General features: G+C 38.1%; 1 protein-coding gene across 1 annotated transcript in view; it reads left to right on the forward strand.

Annotated features, from left to right (window-relative positions):
* Positions 1–22,847, forward strand: part of NEK11 (NIMA related kinase 11) — a gene marked incomplete at both ends in the record, with an annotated part of 99,225 nt that overhangs the window by 59,065 nt on the left and 17,313 nt on the right. Inside the window, 2 exons of the mRNA XM_084306670.1 lie at positions 9,794–9,918; positions 15,450–15,510. Of these exons, the coding sequence (XP_084162796.1) occupies positions 9,794–9,918; positions 15,450–15,510 (186 nt within the window). The remainder of the gene's footprint in view (positions 1–9,793; positions 9,919–15,449; positions 15,511–22,847) is intronic.

Raw genomic sequence — 22,847 nt, forward strand, 5'->3', positions numbered from 1 at the left:
GAAAGCTATCTCAGTTATCAGAATCCCATACTTTTTACAGGGGCCATAAGGAGTATTAAATTCAACAAGCTACAGTCTAACAAGCATGAAAAGTTAAAGCCACACACTGGCATTTGTGGCTAAATATGCTACTCGACATTCATATCAACTTCACAGTTGATAATACATAGTAAATTAGAGTGAGAAAGATTTTTAAGCATTCAAGAAATTATATATACTACATATATGTATATATACTAATATATATACTACATCCGTATTTCTAAGGGCTTGTCCGCATTATACTTAAGTGACTAGAATGAAAAAGACCACACAGCAAAACAACACCGGACTTATGGGCTACCAATAAAATATTATGTCTTGCATTTTTGGATCATCAGTACATTACTAGTTGGGACTTCACCTGTATTCGCATCCATTTCATTCCCTTCCTATAAGAGTGCTAGTTCCACGTGAGCTACTCTTCTGCCCTTACTAGCCTTGTTTGTGTGTGGGAGGGAGTGAACTTAAAGGAGCAAAATAACTTAAACTAATTACTTGCTGTATTTAAATTATTTGTACAGAAAAAAAAAAAAGGAAAACAAAAACTAAAGACATAAATTAAAGGGACATATCACACAATCCTTCTGGTTTGTGTTCTATTCTTTTTATTTCTTTATACTCCAAAGATTATCATCATGTTAAATTCCTGACCTTAATATGTTGCAATATGTTACATCTGGCAAACCCCTGATTTCATTACAATTCTAAAATAGCTAAATACATTACAGTAATTGAATACGCTATTTCTATATTTCCATTGCTAATTGTAAGTTATGGACATATTGCTTTGAATTTCAAGTAGGTAAAGTTCAGCTGACTCTCAAGTAGGAAATGTTCACTCATTACAAAATATTATAGTATTTTTCTACTGTTATTTTTACAAGCTTTTCTGAAAAATTGACAGGATTGTTTTCATTCTATAAGATAAAAAACATGAAATATTTCTGAATGCATCTTTAATCATCTCTGCACATATTTATATTTTAGTCTTTTAGGAAAATCATGTCTTCTTTTGTTTTTCAGTCTGGCAGGTCAAGATAGAGTATAATAATATTTATCATAGGAGGCAGTAAGAACCTTTCTGCATTATTATTATTATTATTATTATTATTATTATTATTGTTACTGTTGTAGTATCCTTTGTAACCAGAAAGACTTGTTGCAAGAAGATAACATTGCAGTAATTTCTGCTGTGGGTTATCCGCTGGTCTCCTCAAAACCAGTAAACCTAGTAGCCCTAAAGGAAACAGCTTTTCTTGAGCTAAGAATTAAGGCTTGGATGAGTTTCTGCCATGGATCCCCTCTGTGAAGAAAGATGAAAAAATTCTTCTATAATACTTGCTCAGACCCACTCTTGCAGCAGGTAGGCCAGAAAGCTAAATTTTGCACGTCAAAATTAAATTAAATTATGCAAATTAGGAAAAGCAAAAGGGGAATAAAAATAATTAGAGAAACTCATCTGAGACATAATGTGTATCTTTACTGGAGTCACAGCAAAGTGTATTTATTCTTGAGGGATAATTTGTGCATACTGATTTACATTGCTGTTTCTTCAGTAGGAAGGTGAGGACCATAACAGCTAACAAGTGAGTAAATTAGCACACAAGAATAATGTCATAGTAGCTGTAAAAATACAGATCTGTGTCATAAGCAGGAATATTTCCAGAATCATAAGGCGTATTACCCAACTTCCTACTGGCTGAAATGACACTATGGGGTGCTTGCTGAGAGAATCTTGCCCGTTTAGTTCTGAAATTTACAGCTACCAGTCCTTCACCTGTCCTTTGCACATGGGGTGCCAAAACTCCTGCAGCTCTCACAGGGTTTGAGAGCATAGGCACACTGGGAGCATGCTCATCTGTCTCATGTTTTCATTGCTTGGTTTCGTGTTGAGATCCCACTTTGTTCCAGATTCAATTAAAGGAATAGTAAATCTGATTTATTCTGGCAGGATTAAGGTATAACAAAATTTTCAAGTTTTAGATACAAATAGGAAAAGGAATCTATACTTTGTTATTTTTATTTATTTATTATTATTATCTTACTGACTGAATATTCTCCTTGTCTAAATGGTTCTTCCCTAGAAGTATTGCCTTTGGAGAACTGATCTCTTGCTTTGGTTATTGCTCCCTATTTAAATCCTTTTTCCATGAGGGTAGCCATACAATTAAAGAACTATTCTTGGAAATTTTATGAAGTTTCAGATTTTCTAGTATTGAGGGTAATTTAGAAGCATCTTTGTAGAATAGCATTGTCTTTTGTATGTAGAAGAGTGTTGTCCTCTTCTACGAACACTGAACATTTGGGGAAAACAAACCATGCTACTCTATAGTTCCTACTTTTTTTCTGATTTCTTTTTCTTATTGATTTGGTTTGGCATTGATAAATAAAGGCTACCTCCTAAGTCACCTTGGTCAATGACAATAGTTAAAACAATTCTGACAGAGTCTTTTTAAAGTCTGCACTGGAAACCCCTTCACTCATCCCAAAGCCTTATGCTAAAACCCAATTATAAAACACTGCATGAATTTAGGAAGGAGGCAAATGCACCAAATTTGTATATGTACAAAATATTTTATATTAGATCCTATGGCAGATATTGTTACAATTTCAGTATTGGAAATCTTTGTTGGAACAAAAACTAGTACCTTTCTAAGTTGTTTTGCTTAGTGGGCAATATAACTCTACACTGCACTTTAGACTCCAGCTCAAACCGATGGAAATGAAGACACACCAGGCATTTACTTGCAAACAAAGCATCTGTGAACAGGATGGCATTGAAAAGCACTGCAGAAGGAATGCCAGTCTGCCCCCAGTTGTAGTATTCTGGCTTACTTATCAAACTAAACAGCATTTCTGGGAAGCTGGGCCAAATTATATGGTGACTGGAGCCAATTCCAAGTGGGTGAGAATTTGCTCTGAAATGTACTGAATTAGTTTACAGTTTCTACTAGCTTAGCTTTGAGTGGTGTGTGTGTCTGTCAGACAACTAGCTGGAGGGAATGAGAAGGTGACAGCAATAAAGACACTGAGTTTATGTTCTCCTGCTATTTCATCTGCTACGTGAAGCAAATTGTACCCATTCAGTCTAGGAAAATACATCGAGTTTCACCAGTTAATTACATCTGGGTGTTGGGGGTCTCAATATTTTGTTTGTAGATTTGCTTGGCTGCAGTCATTTACTTGTTTTCGTACATGTCAAACATATAATTTATGTTACTACTTATACCCAAATTAAATGTATTTTACATGTATCTTTACTACATCCAGAATCTCATGTGCACACTGCTTACACCGAGTTCTGATCTGAACCATTCCATGTTTTCTACTCTCATTGTGAAAACGGTCCCATTTTATCTCTTGCTACTGAACCTTGGGGTGAAGGAAGTGGCTTCCTTAAGCGGCAGCTTTTTGTGTTAGTTAATACATGAACTCTTTCCTCCCCAGCACTGAGAGAGAAAGTATCAGGCAGTGTCTGCCAGATTCAACAGGAAAACTGAATTTTTATTTGACAGTATGCTTTGACCAATCGAAAAGTTGGAAATTAAGCAAGGGCTAAGATAGTTTTAAGCTGATGATACAAGGTAGCTTCATGGTAATTTTTCCTGTAATGTACAGCTCTTACTCTGTTTCTGCTGGATGTTGTGCAAGTAATAGAGCAACCCTTACAGTAGCAGTGCATAAAGCAACCCTCTTTGTGCGTAAATGAAATGGCTTCCAGGACTCAGTAAGTGCTCCCTGTTATTGACTACATTGTTATTTTGCTTTTTCTCTTCGTTCATCCATCAGAACTAAAAGGATTTCTGAATATCTGGAAAGCTTCTAGAGTTGATGAAATTTAAACTATTCATGAAAGGCAGTATGGCATCATGTCATTGTCACTGCCTGCCAAAGCTCCCTTTTCTCTATGCATGACCATTAGAAAATTGGAAGAAAAAAAAAAACACTCTGAAAATTAAGGGAAAAATGTAATAAAAGTATGCATTCTTGCTGTTCCTTTTTGTTAACAGCTCCTTTTAGCAACTCCTTTTTTTTTCTTTCATGCTCTGCCTGTGGATATACAGATAAAATGACAAGATATAGAAGGTCTGAGGAAAAGAGCTATGTTCATGAAATAAAACATTTTTCCTGGAAATCTCATTTGGGTTTAAAAGAAAGAGATTTTTTTTCCCCCTATGGAAAAACACTTTGAAGTAATTACTTCATTTCTAACATCAAGTAATAGACAACCTGCATTCTGATTTCTGTTCTCTTTATCTCCATTTTTCCTAGACGTTTCACAATAGTTAAATTTACTCAGTGAAGTCCACAGGTAAATCATGCTTTTTTCTTTTTTATAATGGTAAAAACAGAAGTATAAAGTATTAATGTTTTATTTTGGCTATATTTCTGGCTCTCATTTTAGAACAAATCATTTTTCATTACAGCTATGCTGTACATGGTTGTGTCAGAAAGTAGTTCTTTTAATGACTTCTGTCATTAAAAAGTAATCCTTTTGTGTTTAGGCAAAAGGATCATACAAGACGTTTTGGGACACAGAAGTCCTGTTATATCCCTTAGTTCATTTCCTAAACAATGCATTTTCCAAAGTCATTTTCAGCCTAGTTTAGTTGGACAAAAGCTTCAACTGATTTGCCGAGCAGTGAATCTTCAGAGCTTAATAACGTTTATCTTGTTTATAGCTAAGCAATGGATGGCAGTTCTGTTTTATGGAAACTGTTAAAGTTATCCCACCCTAGGGAAAATAAATAATCTATGTGATCCTAAATTATAATAATGGAGTTATCTTATTTTTCTTAATCAAATGAGTATTGACCTGAGCCCTGGGGGGCACGGAGCCCTTGCTCTCATTTGGGATTATGAAACTCACGTGTTTCGTGTTTCACATCTGTGTTTCAAACCTCTCTCCTAGATACAATGCCTCAGCTCATTCTGTTTTCTCTCTTGTGAAAGCTCTGTAATAAATGATATGCTATTCTGAAGAGCACACGTATGTCAGAGTAGTAGAATGCTTTGCTCCTTGCTTTTCTGTCTGTGGTACTGTGCAGGCAGAAGAGTGTGCTGCTTGAACAAGAACTACTTTTTTCCTTAAGTTCAGAAAGTGACTGCTGAGATAATCTAGTTTTTTCCAGGGGTGTGCTAAAGTTTGGGATTAACAAAAAGAAAAAAAAAGTGCAATAGTCCTTAAGTGCCGAGTGTGCCTTCATTATTGTGAATACAGGTGGTGAAAATGAGCATATGTTATACAAGTCAGTCTTCAGTTTTCTTTTTTTTTTTTTTTTTTTTTCTCTTCCCTCTTTCTTAATAATATAAAAAGGGCCTTACTCATTGTCTTCTGCATGCACTGCAATGTGAGAATGCTGCATTAATACACCGATTACAATTATGTCTTCAAGGCAAGAGAAAATTAAAGATATTTATCAAAGTATTTTAGTCTCTTTGGAGAAAACCGTTGTTGTCGCCAAGATACTATGTTACATGGAAAAAGCTCTTGGTGGATTTAAACAAAATATTGCAAGTATTGCATTTCTTTTTTTTCTGCGTAGCTTGTCTTCTTGGGAAATAGCTGGGCTTTTATGATCGTTAGATAATGGGGTTTTACCCTTCTTTCTACTCTTAGCGTCATGGTAATATATAGAAAGAAATCTAAAGGGGAAGGATATTATTCAGAGCTTTTTTATTTTGAATATATAATACACTTTACAAATATTGAATCTCTCAATGCTGTACCTAAGGTGCCTAGTGGTATGTAAGCAATAGCTGAGTTTGTTCTGAATGGAGTGCTTTGTGAGCACATAAAAGGTGCTGAGGCCGTCTTTAGCAAAATACACAAAGCTAGATAAAATGTCATGTATTTTCAGATACCAGCTGACAGATTGGGATCATGAATGTGAGGAAACAGCAATAGAGACCTTGCTTTGTGCTCCATCAGGAGTGTGTAAGTGGGCTGTATCAGAGGAAGAACAGGTGACTGAGGGACAAGTGTATTACAATGGTGTTAGGGCCATGTTTTATCTGACACAGTATTACAAAACTTTACACTGGATGTTATTGCAACGTTTGTTTTCCAAGGCTCTGTGAAGAAGGCAGAGCCCCTGGCATATGCTGCACAGGGTAACTTTCTTGCATGGAAGGAATGGGTGGATTTGGACCTGCTGCTCTTGGGAAGACCAGGAGTGCTGTGTGAGCAAGTGGGTCCAATGGGCTGCAGTTGGTGTCAGGACTTTCTGAAATACAGTGCTGTTCTCCTGGTCCTGTGTGTCCTGGGTGCTGCAGCAGAAGTTTGGTTCCCAGTTTTGAAATGATAGCCTTTTGTTCACCTCACTAGCATCATTTATTATTTTTTTATTATTATTATTTATTTATTTATTTTCCCAAAGTACCTTCCAGGCACACACAGGTTTAATTTCTGTTTTCTGTCAGAAAGGACAGTCAAGGTTCTGGTCCTGGAGTCCATGCTAGGCTTTGCAAAAGTGCATAAATGAGTCAAACAGACCTAGCGCAAAGAACATTCTTGTTAAAGTTAGTCATATGAAAGCACAAACCAAGGTTTTTCTTTCTGTAATACATTGCTGAGATGTGGAACTGCGCCAAGGACGTTCAGGAGATGGTGGCAGTAACCAGCTCTGCTTACTCTGCAACAGCTTTTCTGTTTGGCTGGTGGAAAGGGGAAGAGTTGAAATATTGAGAATCATGGAAAGACTCAGGTAGTAAATGTCCTAAAGAATGGACTGCAGACGTGGAAATGGCAGCATATGGGGCCCAGCCTCCCCTACCAGTGTCTTCCTGGAATCCATACCCCAGCTCACTCAAGTTATCTGCACTTCACTTAAGGATTGAGACAAGCATGTCATTATTGGGGGTTTAACTTGAATTTTACTAGGTTTCTTCACACTGGCTCTAGCAGAGGTGAGTCAGTCTCAGCTGTTTCTTTGGTGCCTCACTCTGGAGCTATACTGCACCATACTACAATGCTACAATATTCAGAGGGTTTCTGTGGGCAGCCAGCACGGGCACAGCTCACTGTGAGGACTTTTGATATCTGCTGTGCTAAAGCCAGCATATGTGTTCCTGAAATTCGTTCCTGATCCTGCCTCAGCTAAATAAGCTCTTCTGTATCCAAATTAGATCGGCAGAGAAGCAGAGCTGTGTCTCTGCATCTGTAGCATATGGGCAATGGGGAGCTGGCTCTACTTAGTAGAAACTGTTATGCCAAACCATGTATTCTAAATGGATATGTTGATGTTTTGAAAGTGCCTGCCTAAAAGATGCGTGTCATAGCAAGAAAAGTTCTAAAGACTCATTGTTAGCTCCTAAGCTCCACTGGACACGTTGTCTTCGTTGGAGAAATGTCACTTGGAACAGCCTCTGAACTGGGGCCAGGAAACATCTGTATCCTGGAGTATCTCTAGTGTGTGAACTAACATTTAAAATTGTGTTACTGAACTCGGATTAACTGGCCATCTTTGTGCAGCTGTCAAAGCAATATCAGAAATGGTGAAGTGAGAAATTCTGGAAAGGATGCAGAAGCTGGCATGGAAGTGGGCTTTGGACGGTGCCAGCCCCTCCATGTAGTTCAGATGCATCAGCCTCAGTTCAGCCTGGCTACTCACATGGTATACAGCTTTACCGTAGCCAGAGCACATAGTTTGAGGTTACAACTGTGAGTAAATGACTGATTTTTGTACCTAGTTCTGTCGGAAAGGGGCGGATTGTGTTTTTTAGTATAACAGTAAAAAAAAAAAAAAAAGCAGAACGTGGGAGGAGAAAACAACTCTGAAAACACTGGTGTAGTCCAATGCTTGCATTATAATATAATAAATAACCTGATTCATATGCTTGTGAATACTTATACACACACGGATAGCATGCAGATGAACCTAATAAAATTATAGTAATCACAGGAATGACAATGTCCCTGAAAGAAAGAAAAATAAATGTTTACTCTGTCTGGAAATGGAGACGTCTTCATTTAGTAGCGTTCTTTCCATGCTAAAAATGAATGATATTTGAGGGTGTTTTTTTGTTTGTTTATTTGTTTAGGATGAAATTTTAGGCTTTTCTGTCAAATAGCACTTCAGAGAACTCAATTAGATGCAATAGTAAATGCTTTCTTTTGTGGGAAAAGCTTTTTGGGGGATTGGGGAAGATTCCTGCGGAAGCACAAGTTATCTTTTTTTTTTTTTCTTATTAGAAATTGTGGCAATGCAGCTTGTACAAATATCCTAAAAATAGAAAACTAAGTGAAAATGTGTCAGTATTTTGGAGGTAAATCAAATTTATAAAGAAAGGAAGTATTTTTGAAAATGCTCCGGAGACAGTAAATAATAGCAGAGATAATATCTCAGCAGGAGAACTTCAACCACCTAGTGCTGCAGATAAATACATTTTCTCTATTTTTTATTTTCCCCTGAGTTTATTATGCCTTAAAGATTAGAATCATTCCTCCTGCCTAATATCCACAGGCATCTTTAATTATATTCAGTTGTTTAAATACTTCGGTTGTTGTTGTTGTATGTTTGTTTTCTTTTTATCCATGTGAAATGAATAAAAATAATGTATTAAACATTCTTAATTTTTATAACATATCGTTTGAATTTAATTGATTTCAATGCAGTAATATTTAAGATAAATCAGTTTTAATTTCTTTAAAGATGTAGACAATTGGGAGAATGGGAGAAGTCAGCATGAGCTCATGTTAAGACCACAGTGATTTATGACAGGTTAATATTAGATTGTTTTTGTCTTCAAATAGCATTTGTTGTAATAAAATTAGCCAAGGACAAAAAATGTTGTACATAGCATTGAAAATAACTCAGTAAGGAAGTAAGGAAGCACTCCTGGAGCATCCCCCTGCACAAATGCTGAAGTTGATGGGACAGTTGCTGAGCCAGGCTTCCCCGAGCTCTGATCCCATCTCTGCCACTGACCTGTGCTTCCCATGGGCAGCCCTTTGCACTGCAGTCTTCTATCTAGAAAAACAGGGATCCTGCTGTTAATTCTGATAGTCACCACAGTCCAGCCTGTGCTTAAAACTGAACAAGTGCTTAAGGGCTTTTGCTTAGAAAGGTCAGCTCGCTGAAGCAGGTGCAATCAAACATCAAGTTATTTTACTAACTCATTTCTTATGGAGTCAGGGATGCTCAAAGATTTCTCCTGGAGCAGAGAAGTGATGTTTTTTATGCTGTGATGAATATGTTGAGTTTTAGTAACAGTTCCTGGGCTTCAGAGGCTCATTGTCTATTTTAATATTGCACTCACTGCTATTTCTATAACTTCTCAAGTGATAGTAATAAATTGAGTGAGCATGACAGCTAGATATATGGAGCTTGACTTTTCACTACTTTCTTTCATTTTTCAATGTTTTTGTTTTGGAAGAGTTTGGCAAGACATGCAGATTTTCTTTCCTGTAAATTTAAACTTTTGTTTGCTTTGAGTGAGGTTGAATTAGAGTATCCCTTGAGGTCCTTTCCAGCTTGAATTATTCTATTATTTAGTGATTTCAGCCTGAAATGAATATAGATTCTTTGAGGTCATTAATTTAAATATGAGGATCTGACCTTTTGGCAGAGACAGCTTTAGCGCTGCTTATCATGTCATAAGATCACTTTTTAAGCTGAGAATCTATCCAGTGACTTCAATTACAGAATGCATTGTTAGTGACATAACATTAGTGATACAAAATCCACTGCATCTTTTTAAGATCACGCATATAGTCGTCAATATACTATAAACTCTTAATTGCCTTTAGAGATCCCTGAAGACCCACAAATTGCAGAAGAATATTATAATGATGAGTTTGAGTCCTGTTCAGAAAGCAGTGAAGAAGAGGAGGATGTGGAAGCATCACAGACTGTCTCCAAGACAAATCACCAGGTGTGTGTGACCTTTGGGAAAACAGTACACATTTGATGCTCATTTTCCAAGGGAAAATGAAACTACTTCTAAGATTTTGTCCTAGTGACATTACTGCAATTTGCTTTTGTCAGGAATGTGTGCGTATAGCAGTATCACGAATTAGTTATGTGAGTATGCATATGTATAATTAATCTGATACACTGATGAAAAAGATGCTTGCATTCCTTCAAGATTAACAATAATGCTCCTATGATTGCCTTAGCATGGATTGTTGTCAGTAAACTCCCTTGTGGCCACCACATGCTCTGAGTAGGTTTCTTATACGTAATGTTAGCTATGTGTTATTTAAGTTAAAGCTGAAAGAATGCTTCAAGAATAAGATCTAAATTCCAGATTTATTTCCTGGGGATAGATAGGCACCTCTAGATGCCACTTCTTCCAGCCTGTATTAGATGTATTTTCTAGCATGATCCTAAACAACAGCAAGTCTTGACCAGCATATCTGTAGACTTATCCAAGAATCTTAGACAGTGTAAATAAAAAGAAAACTTATTATTGAAAGGCTTAAAGAAGCTTTATTGGGTGAGGCTGCCACAAGAAAGTTTTAGTGATTGCAGTCTGTAGGATGTTGAAGATGATTGGAAAAGGCACCTAATTTAGATCTGATCAGAATGAACCAAGATGAACCTTGTCTTCAGTGATCAAGTCTCAGTGAAATCAATGAACCAAAATGCCCAAGTCAGTTCTGAAAATCGATCTTCCTAAGGTATTCAGCAACAATTACTTTCTACCCTGTGTCATCAACGTAAGGCATTGTGTTACAGTGCTTCTGAACAGTACTGTCTGCTTTTGTTTAGGATCACAAATGTTAGTCTGAGTTCATGTGTGAAAAATTCAGGGAAGAGGATGATGGTTTTTTGCATTTTGTGGAACAAACCAGGTTTGCTAAAACCTCTTTATTAAATTATAAATCACTTGTGATATTGCTTAAAATTTGTGAGCTAATAGTTTCTTTAAGTTTCTTGTAGTTTTAAAGCAGAAGTTAAATGTTTATATGATAAGTCAGAGCACTACTTTTACCACAGTGGCAGGGAATCCTGAAATTCTCTCAACCAGTTAAACTTGAAGTTTACTCATAGATAGTCTCATGCAGTCTAGAAATGTCCTCCTAGTTTTCAAACTAAACATATAACATGCTTTAACAGTTAATATAATAGTAATATAAACAAATAGTTGTAGGTCGTTAGAATATCTAAGGCAGTGATTTGTTGCAATTTGCTGGGTCTGTGTTTACTCACAACACATAGACATGCAAACACTCTGTTGCCAGAAAAATCTACCATAATGTACTCTTGAAAAGAAATTATTGCTCACTTTTATCAGACTTTTTTTTTAATCTCTTTTTTAGAATGACTTTTAAAATTTTCATTCAGATTTCATTGACGATATAATTAAGTGTCAATCAATACTGCTTTTGAACAGGCAGACTGCTGCTTAGAATTAATGAAGGGCAGAAGATAAAAATAGGTTTCTCAATAATGCAGAATAAATTAGGTGTTGGCACCCAGATTTGAACAACAACGTTCTGTCATTTTGTAGTGATTCAGAATACAGTGGTGACAAGAACTGACACTGTGTGTTGGAAGAGCTGTCCCACTGACATCTCTTGCCAGGATCCAGCCCCTACAGGCTGGGTGGCTTTGCTTTACCAGCAGTCCATGTGCATGTAATCATTACCCCCCTGCAAATTGGCCTACACAGACTGACTGGAAAGCATACCCTCTCTGAGCATTTGCCTTTCAGGACTTCCTCCATCAAAGAAGCAAATAGCAAGTCTTTGTTTTCACTCATATTGACCAGCACCTTAGATAAGACAGGACTGTGTTTGCAGGTATTGCCACAATCACCTTTTCTTTTTCTTGGGAAGCGAGCAGAATTTTCAATTTTCCCTTTCTCTACTGAAAAATTCTGAAATGAATGTGAAGGCAAAGCAGGCTGGACTTAGCTGTGCACCTACATCTGACCTAACTGAATATAAACTCTGTACAGTTAGGGGAAATAAACATTTTTGGGAGTAATATTATCTTGGCAAAAACCTCTAATGTATGGGTCAGATAGAATATGCTAGGAGGTACCTCTTTCTCTCTGGTGATTGTAAAGGGATCTACAGTTATTAGCATGCATGGGACTTCTTCATTCTGGATGTCAACAGTTATGTGAGATGAATCCTACTCAAAGGTAGGTGGTGTCATGCTCAACAATAATAATAAGCTTCAAAACCTACCAGAATAGATTTGATCTTGCTAGTATATAGCAGGGGATTGCTTCAGCAGTCATCTACTTAATACCAAAACTCCTACACCTATTTCTATGATAGGATTCATACACTTTAACTCTTTCTTTAAAAAATACTTCTATAAATTAAGCTTTTGGAGGACTGTGTGAATAAAGGAGTCATTCCACTGCATTGCAGTGTTAAAGATTTGTAAGTTATTTACCACCCTAATCTGTGCAAACCTCTCAATTTTCCAATGCCAAGATTGAAACACTAGTTACTTCTGTGCAGTCAGTGCAGAAAGTCTACCTCTAGCAGTACTCCATGGTGACTCCATTACTTCAAACAAAAAATAAAGACTGATACGCAGTAGCATGGGGTCACAGATTAATTGAACTACACAATGGGGTGCATAATGTAGAATGGGACCTGAGCTAAGTATTCCAGTCATATTAAGCTCCCATGGTTTTTAAGACAGAAAGAAAAGTAGTGGTCTTACTTGGTGTCGTGGTTCCGCTCGAGTGGGCAGCCGAGCTCCACCACAGCCGCTCTCTCACTCCCCCTCCTCAAAGAGGAATGGGGAGAAAATATGTGAAAAGGGCTCAAGGATTGAGATAAGGACGAGAAAATCACGCAGTAATTATTGTAACGGGCAAAACAGACTTGGCATAAGGAGATAGTAAGATTTATTGCCTACAACTAACAAGCGAGAGAAGTGAGAAAACAAAGGAAAAAGCAAACCAAAAGCACCTTCACCCCCATCCACCCTCTTCCACCTCCTCCCCCCAAGCGGCGCAGGGGAACGGGGGAATGGGGGTTATGGTCAGTCTACAGCACTTCTTCTCTGCCGCTCCTTCTCGGTCACTCTCGTCCCCTGTGCTGTGGGGTCCCACCCACGGGATGCAGTCCTTGATGAACTGATCCGGCGTGGGCTTCCCACAGGCAGCAGCTCTTCCAGAACTGCTCCAGATATGGGTCCGTACCACGGGGCCCATCCCTCAGGAGAAAACTGCTCCAACCTGGCTCCCCTACGGGCAGCAGCTCCTGCCAGATCACCTGCTCCTGCGTGGGCTCCTCTCCACGGGCTACAGGTCCGGCCCAGAATCTGCTCCGGCAGGGGTCTTCCACAGGCGGCAGCCTCCGTCGGTGCAGGGCCACCTGCTCCACCGTGGTCTCCTCCACGGGCTGCAGCGTGGAACCCTGCTCCACCGTGGTACTCCATGGGCTGCAGGGGGACATCCTGCTTCACCATGGTCCTCACCACAGGCCGCAGGGGACTTCTGCTCCGGCGCCTGGAGCACCTCTCCCCCTCCCTCTACACTGACCTTGGCATGTGCAAGGCTGTTCTCTCACTCCCTTGACTCTCCCGGCTGCTGTGTGGCGCAGCGTTTTTTCCCTGTCTTAAATATGCTCTCACAGAGGCGCAAAACAACATCGCTTATTGGCTCGGATCTGGAAAACAATGGGGCCTTCCCAAACATGGGGCAGCTTCTAGATCTTTCTCACAGAAACCACCCCTATGGCTCCCTGCTACCAAAACCTTGCCATGTAAACCCACTACACTTGGGAATCAACCCTTCTTCAGTTAAGAAAATACAGTCATGCACTCCATCAGTGTAATTTAAAGTTTTAGGATGGGAGCTGACACAAGTACTTTCCCTTTGCTGATAACTTTTCAATACAGCCCATGTGCTCTCAGCTACATTGCCCACTTGTGGAGTTACCACCCTAACCACATCTAACCTCTCATCTTGTTTGTATTGGTTGTAGAGTTTGAGCTCAGTGTCATTTTTCCTTCCTTCCTTGAACAGTAATTTCTAATTGTATAAGAGCTAATTAAGGGGAAAACATGAAAGAGAATAAGAAACTGTTTCTAAATATAAATTAGAAAATACATTGTATAGAAGAGGCTTCATCTTGAAAAGTTAGTGAACAGCGAAAGTTTCACATTGGCTTTGATTTAGCTGAGATGCTAATGGGTGCTTTTTACTTCAGTTTATCACCTTGCTCTTTGTGTTTTATTTTAGTGACAATAATAATAGCAAATTAGCCTTCCTCATTATGACAAAGTCTAGCCATACGGTACATTATCTCCATATTTTCAATTTCCAGGTCGCTTCTGAGATTGTCAAGCAACATAATCAGCTGACATAAATTATCATAATTCTGGTGATATTGCATAAATTATCATAGCTCTAGTGAATTATAGCTCCAGTGTCTCATCAGTGGCTGTAGGTGGTCTGTGTTATCACCCCAAAACTGCTCCACTAGGTTCCTAATGCCTGCCTTGTCATCCTTGGCATGATCTGTTGCTGTTAGAAAGGGGTTCACTTATTCAGAATTTGAAATGTCCAAGTATTCTTCCGTGCTGCCTCTTATGTGTGGGCGTGCCTCTTTTCTGTGCATCTGTCAAACTTCCTTACCTGTTCTGCAGGGCTTTTAAAACCATAGGCTGCTCAATATTTTAAAAATACAGGATTTGGGTGGATTTTTCAGCAAAGTCAGGATTTTGACTTTCAGTCAAGGAATGCCATGTCACCATGTTGTCAAATGGGAGCTTCTAGAAACTCAGGCTTGTCTCATAGACTTGAATGAAATTTGTTGTCCTTCCTGCAGCACAATCTTTGCTAAATGGTTAGATCTTAAATTTCATCAGTATACACAAATAACATTTCAAGTGAAAGATATAGCAAAACTCTTAATTATTTGTCTGGTAACAGAAAGCTTACAATGGAAAACTGCTCAAATCTTTTCTTAATTAAAATTTTAATTATTCATTGCTACTAGATATGTAAGTAGATGTGATTAAATGAAACATAAGTATTAATTTACAGAGGCAAATATCATAACTAAGAATTTTTGGGATAGTTACAAAGTACATACTTTCCATTTTCAATCTGGTATTGTTTTAGATATTTCAGGACTAACCAATGATGAAATGCTGGTTTTATTTCAAAGACTGCACACCACTCTCAACAAGAAACATATTATTTAAGCTCTATGCATAGCTGTCCTACGTATTTGTGTTCTGCAAGGAATCTGACTTAAATAATTGTTTGTATATAATATTATTCCCAAGCCTACTATTTTAGGGGAATAAAACATACAAAGTTCTGAGCAACGTATTCCCTTAACTGTAGTTAGTGTTGATGTTCATTGTTGTAAATAATGTCATTTTTGCTTGTGGGATCATACCTCTGGTACACAATGATTTGTGTACCAGATTTAAGATTTTGCACACACTAATGCTATTCATTATTTCATTTATCCTTAGGACAGTGATGTTGAGGCAATGGTCAAGTATTTGGAGAGTGTCCTGAATAACAGCTCATTGGGTAAGATGGCATCTCTTCTCTAAATGTAATAGCAGCACTTATTAATAGTCCTTATTCATCACAATCCAATTACTTCCATTTTGCAAAAGAACAACTCAAAAAAAGTGATCTTCTTAAAAATTGCTTCCTTAATCTACTGCACAGAAGTGTAAGTATGCCAAATACACTGTCATACACAATTTATTGCTTTTGTTGAAAATAATAGAATCATAAAACATGATGACCAGAGTTGTGGAATATCCTTTAAAAATTTGCATTACGTTTGCCTGCAGTGGGTTTGTAGAAGTAGAAAAGAGGGCAAAATTTATCTCTACACTTTAATGTTCTATGTTAATGTAAAAGAATAATACTCTGGTATTAGCCAAAACCAAACAGTGTCATTTCAAAAAAAAAAAAAAACTCATAGTATTGAAGACACTCTTGGCTGCTTTTTTTTTTTTTTTTCAGTACAAAGAACATGAAGATGCCTTTGAAAATTATTATATTAAAGAATTAAATTATGCTTTAATTATTAGAAAAACATCTGACTACTCTGTACTGAAACTTAAAGCCTTCCTCCAAGCTGAGCTAGTAATTAGGCTTGTGTGATCTGTTCCAAACAAATAAATCTGATGATAGTAAGAGAGGAGTCTGTGAGGGTCCCTTTTATCTTTGTATGCTCGGTATCACTGAGGAGCTTTAAACATTTACTGTTTTAAGTTCTTCCAATGTCTAGCTACAAAGCTGAACAGAGTACAAACTATCTTTAAAATAAACTTAATATATCTCCCATCTTATTAATGTGCATCTTAATTAGATGCACATCTTAAATCCTATAAAACAGGATTTCTTTTTGAGCCAGGATGTAAAATCTAGAAGTATCATATTTATCAATTAGCAATTCCTGTATAATAAAGAAAAGAGGTGTTGTTTTTGTTGTTTGTTTGTTTTCTGAAGTGAGAAAAACTTACTAATTTTTCATTTAAAAAGTCTATCTGTGATATGAAAAGATATTTCTGTTGTATAGTTCGAAGGAACTCTGCAAAATACATGGAGAACATTTTTGTAAGCTTTTGTTCTTTGTGGGATATCTTTCGTATCACAACTTTCTGTATGAAAGATTTCTATGGTTCATACTTGTGACAAGGAAGTGAGCATTTCACCAAAGGGAGAACATCTCCTGAAGTTTAAACTTCTTGAACTAATTCATAGACATATTTCTGAAAATATTTAAAAACATACAGGTAAAAAAATATTACAAATATCTTGACCTTTTGGAAACCAAAAAAATAGGTAATTGAATGTGAGATTCTGCACATACTATCTGCTCCTTTCCCTATTATTTTTGTTTCTGGATTGTTTGAATATTTTCCAACATCCTACATGAAATTCATAAGGCTAATTGTCAGCTTGGCATTAGCTTAGTTTTCACATAACATATATATATAGTCACCACATGTCACATAACATATCTATTGGTCATGAATTTAGGTAGATGTAATCTCAAAGTCTTGTTATAGTCAAAAAGAAAATGCATCTACATGTGAAGCCAATAACTTTTTATTAGTCTTATTGAAATCTTAACAGTCTAATCAAAGAATTATTGTTAGTTCAGAATTAATAATTACATAAAAGAAAGATAAAGGAAACAAGTGAATGACTACTACTGTAAGAAAAGCTCTTAATTTTAAATACATGCATTTCCTCCTAACTCCCACTTTGCTTGGTGCTATGCTCACCTTCCTGATGATCCTAACGCTGGTAGCTTCAGCCTGACGTGTCGGGGGATGTGAACTTCCCCAGTCCTTCACCAGAAATGGTGATCATGGTTACTTCCTCCTCCACTTGGGATCATTTTTGTGTGTTTGCCAACATGCATTTATACCTCACTTTTCCTTCACTGGCCTTTAAATTCATGTCACATCAAAAATGTTATGTGCATTTTATATAGTTTAGATGTTATCTCTGTTAACCCTAAAGCTAATTCTGCCCATTTCATCGTCGGCATTTCTTTAGGAACTGGTGAGTTGTTTATAGCCATGGCATCCCCAGTGCCAGCTCATGCCTCACCTCTTACAGTCCCATACCTATAGCCTCATCCCGTGTTTCAACTTTTCAAGGTTTCTTCTGATGTATCGGGCATGTCTTTCCCTACATTTCTTCTTTAATTATGTTAGTTAAAAATATGTTATTCTACATGAATAAATGCTCATTATTAATCTAAAAACTGTGTTTGTACAATACAAAAATAAGTGAAAATAAAGAAAAATAACCACAAGGTTATTAGAAGAACTGAAGTTACAGTTTAAGCAATTAAATCAGATCTCCCACCAGGCCAAGACAAGGTCAGACAAAGTCTGACATACCTTAGTGCTGAGGTCTTGCAAATCCAGGCCCAAGCCTGTGGCCTGGTACTAGCAGTAGCAATACCACCTTGCTGGGCTACAGACCCACGTTATTGTAACAGCTACTCCTGAAAACAGTAGAAATTTCATTGCAGTAAGCTGGATGTAGAAGTTTGGCCTGGACAGAATTTCTCATAGCATTTTTCATTGTTAAAGGAATTGTGAAAAAAATTATGTGCCATTTATAGCAGATCTTAGAGAACATCTGAGTAGAGAAAAAACTAGATTTTTTTTTTTTTTTTTTTTTTTTTTTTATGTCAGCAAGGGCTGTGATAAAGAGAATACAATAAATACGCATTGTTTTTCCACAGGTGAAGTTTCTTCTGTATAAAACCTCAGTACTGAATGGTAAAAGCCTGGGATTTTTAAAGTAACTGAGTTTTCTCCCCAGGAGTTCCCACTGAATCACTGTGAATACCAGCACTTCAGTGCAGTACAAGGTTCATTTGGGGTTAGCTACACAGCTCTGTGGGGGGTAGATTTGAAATATCACAGTACACGCCGGTAAAGTTTGAAAAACTGGGGAGATCCCAGAACAGAGCTTCAAAATGAAAGAAAGTTTGAAAAATTGTCTTTAAAATGTACTAAGTCTGCTTAGTTTAAAAGAGGAGAAAGTTAGAGGCAATTTGGTCACTTTGTATTATTATAAATATTTTAAACTCAGGAAAATACATCTGTTTCTAAGGAGTTTTTCAATCTTGTAGGAAAAGGCATTGGAGGATCTTAATGTAGAAGTGAAAGCTGAAAAAAACAAATCCAAACTAGAAATGTATGATTCAGTGGATTTAATAGTTTCTTAACATATAATGACTTACCAAGAGATGCAAGAGATGTCTATCACCACTTACTGGGTTTTTAGTAGAAATGTAGGTAGGAATTCCTTTGGGACATAATGTATAGAAGTCTCATTGGCTAATCATAATCATCCTTTTTAACTGTATCTGTGAATAAATGTGAGACACAGTATTTCTTTCTCTACAGAACCTTTTGTCTTTTTTCCCTTAGACAGAGTGGAAAGGATGCAATGAGGGCATTGAAAATGGCACTCTGACCCAAGAGGACAATTTTGCCCTATGTTCTTTTATGTTGTATTAGGCTAAAGACTGGGAGAGTATTCATCTTTTAAGCACGTTTAGAAAGTGCCAGTACTTGGTTTTAAAATATCAATGTTATTGTTGTTTTATTTGATTTTGTTTAAAGAATTAAGAATGATAAATTGCATAAAAATGCAAATAGTTACTTGGCCACTTTTTGAAGAAGCATAGTTACATGTTCTGTGTTGATGTATGGGTTGGCAAACTGCTGAAAGCTGGGTGCAAAATATATTATTAATCAAGTAAATGCTTCTACGAAAATGCCTGTGATATAGAAGTTGGTGTGGGTTATGAATCATTCTAGAAAAAGTTTTGACGTTTTTCATAGCAACAATGTGAAAAGCTCTTAGTGGTTTTCACCGAGAACTCATTTTTTATGACTAACCACAGCTTTGCAGCATCCTACAATCTGTAGTCCTTTCAGCTACTTCACAGTACCCAGAAGATCATATTTAATGGACAGAAAGATAGATATTAGTTTGTATTTAGAGAGGAAGGTTTGTTTGGCCAACTGCCAATGTGGAGAGTAGACAAAGTACGAATTATTTAGCCTGGAATCCCGGGGGGGGGGGGCGGGGAGAAAAAAAAATAAATAAAAAAAAAAAAAGAAGGATGTCTTTAATAATGAAATGTCAGAGGAGAGGGAGATAAAGTATTGTAGCAATAAATAGACTGAACCCACTAAGCAGAAAGAGTATGCTGAGCTCTTACCACAATGATATATCCTGTAATAATAGTAATATCAGAATTTAGGTGGGCTCTGTTATTAAATATACTCTGTCTTGAAAGAATGCAAAAACTACATTTTGCTTAGACCATTGGTGCTCAGGGCAAAACTTTTTTTAATGCTTTTGAAGTCTGACAATGATATCAAAGCCCAAATCCTCACATCTGGACCCTAATTCTCTACCAACTCAATGAGGAGTGAGCCATCTGGTAAGTCATGAACATCGCTTTGCAGTACTTAAAGCTTCCTCGGGGCCACTCTGTGGATATCTGAATTCTTCAGTACTGCTAAAGTAGTTGAATGCTTAAAGACCACATGTTAAAATGTATGGATACACACGTGTGGTATTAGAGTAAATAGAGTGGTGTCTGAAGTTATTGGCTGGTCATAAGAACTGAGCTTGTCATTTTTTATCTTATCTATACCTCAGTTGTAATACCAGACAACTATTAGACATTAAGTAGTCAGAGAAGTTAAGAAAATATTTTAAAAAGTCAAACGTTTTTTTCCATAGCTAGACAATGGAGTCAGGAATCCATTTCTTCTGTAGTCTCTCTCCATGCCAGCTTCCTATATTCACTTGTAAAGCTCTAAATCCAGCAGATGCTCACTGTGAGGGATTCAGTTGGGTCCTTCAGGATGGAAAGTTTACTCTCAGTGTTCAAATTTCTATGGTCGGGATCTATAACCATGTAAGACATAGGAGCTTAACTCCTGGGAAGGTTATGGTTATGCATGCATGAGAAGCCTTCAGTACTCTATGGGGGTGTCTGCATTGCTTATAGAGGAAAAGTAGCTGCAAACTCCTTCTGGCTGTACATGATCAATGTTAATGAAATTCAAGCTAAAACCCAGTGGAGTCCAAGCTAAAACCCCCCTGCCAGGAGGGAAGAGTGTGTTCATGCTGACCAGGCATTGTGTTAACTTGTTTGTGTGACTTTTGGCTTATTCATACCCTATGCAGAGCCCCGCTGTGTCTGCTCAGAGCTTGGAAGTGTAATCCTAATATCAAATAATCTGCAAGGGAAAAAAAAAAAAAAAAAAAAAGCTGCTTTGCTTGGTTTAGGAAGTGAAAGCTGAAAGCAGGATCTTTATTTTTCCAAATACAAATAAATGAAAGGAATATGTTAAAGGGAAGGGAAGAACCAAGTCAAAAAAAAAAAGACTGACACAGGAGAAAAATGAGCACAAGCTGGCCAGTAAATAAATTTTGGTTTGAAGTTGGAGGAGGGGTTTTAGCCAGCAGGTCACAGTGAGGCTCTGAAATTGTCTTCCAATGGAGGCAGTAGGGGCAATAAATAAATAAATCACTAACTTGAACCTGAAGGTTGGTCAGGTTAGGCAGGGGCTTGTGTGATGTAATGGTGACATAAAATTGCAGGATATTTGATCTGACTGGATATTTGATCTAACTGGCTGGATAGCTGGGCCCAAAGAGTCATGGTGAATGGAGCCAAGTCCAGTTGGAGGCCAGTCACTAGTGGCGTTCCCCAGGGCTCGGTGCTGGGGCCGGTCCTCTTTAATATCTTCATTGATGATCTGGACGAGGGCATTGAGTGCACCCTCAGTAAGTTTGCAGATGACACCAAGCTAGGTGCGTGTGTCGATCTGCTTGAGGGTAGGAAGGCTCTGCAGGAGGATCTGGATAGGCTGCACCGATGGGCTGAGGTCAACTGCATGAAGTTCAACAAGGCCAAGTGCCGGGTCCTGCACCTGGGGCGCAATAACCCCAAGCAGAGCTACAGGCTAGGAGAGGAATGGTTGGAGAGCTGCCAGGCAGAGAAGGACCTGGGATTGATGGTGGATAGTCGGCTGAATATGAGCCAGCAGTGTGCTCAGGTGGCCAAGAAGGCCAACAGCATCCTGGCTTGTATCAGGAACAGTGTGACCAGCAGGGCTAGGGAGATGATCGTCCCCCTGTACTCAGCTCTGGTGAGGCCGCACCTCGAGTACTGTGTTCAGTTTTGGGCCCCTCGCTACAAGAAGGACATGGAGGTGCTTGAGCGGGTGCAGAGAAGGGTGACAAAGCTGGTGAGGGGCCTGGAGAACAAGTCCTACAAGGAGTGGCTGAGGGAGCTGGGCTTGTTCAGCCTGGAGAAGAGGAGGCTCAGGGGCGACCTTATCGCTCTCTATAGGTACCTCAAGGGAGGCTGTAGCAAGGTGGGGGTTGGCCTGTTCTCCCACGTGCCTGGTGACAGGACGAGGGGGAATGGGCTTAAGTTGAGCCAGGGGAGTTTTAGGTTAGATGTTAGGAAGAACTTCTTTACTGAAAGGGTTGTGAGGCATTGGAACAGGCTGCCCAGGGAAGTGGTGGAGTCACCATCCCTGGAAGTCTTCAAAAGACGTTTAGATGTAGAGCTTAGGGATATGGTTTAGTGGGGACTGCTAGCGTTAGGTCAGAGGTTGGACTCGATGATCTTGAGGTCTCTTCCAACCTAGAAATTCTGTGATTCTGTGTGATTCTGTGACAACCCTGACAGTCCTGTGTGACTGAGCAGATCTAGGTTCCTGTAGATGAAAACCATGGTCTTCTATGACTATTAGGTCATTAAATGTTGCAACAACCCACAAGGCAAGTGAAGTGAACAGAAAGTAGGGGGAGAGAGGGGCATATGTATATTTCTCATATTCCTCATATGTATATATGTATGTCTGTATATATATATAAAGGATTTAAGGACTACCTTCATCTGAAAGGAAAAGTGATGTCGTAAGTCAATTTACTGTCTGATTGGTAAAATACTGTCATTTTACATTTTAAGCAAGCCAAAGGAGAGACTTGCCTGTTAGGAAGATGGTTCTTTCTCTTACAAATAAGGGAAAGAACAATGGAGAAAAATAAATATTGTCCTAGTCAACTTCATTTTGTTGAATATTTATCGGTGCCAGCACTTCCTTGGGTAACTGTCTCTTCCATTGTAATGTAATTCTCTGTTTGCTACACAGCAGGAAAATTCGCATTACAATTTTGTTGCCTTTGAGCTATAAATCTACACGTCCCTAAGAAAGGAGTTGTTTTTAATAGGCATTTAATAATCTAATTCATATTTAATTAATGTGGCACCTTGTGAGGAACAGGAATAGTGTTCCTCCTCCCAACTGCCCTTGACTCTGCAGTAGTGCTCAGGGGAT

The sequence above is a fragment of the Netta rufina genome (genome assembly GCF_964035555.1).
Source record: "Netta rufina genome assembly, chromosome: 2".
Lineage (NCBI taxonomy): Eukaryota > Metazoa > Chordata > Aves > Anseriformes > Anatidae > Netta > Netta rufina.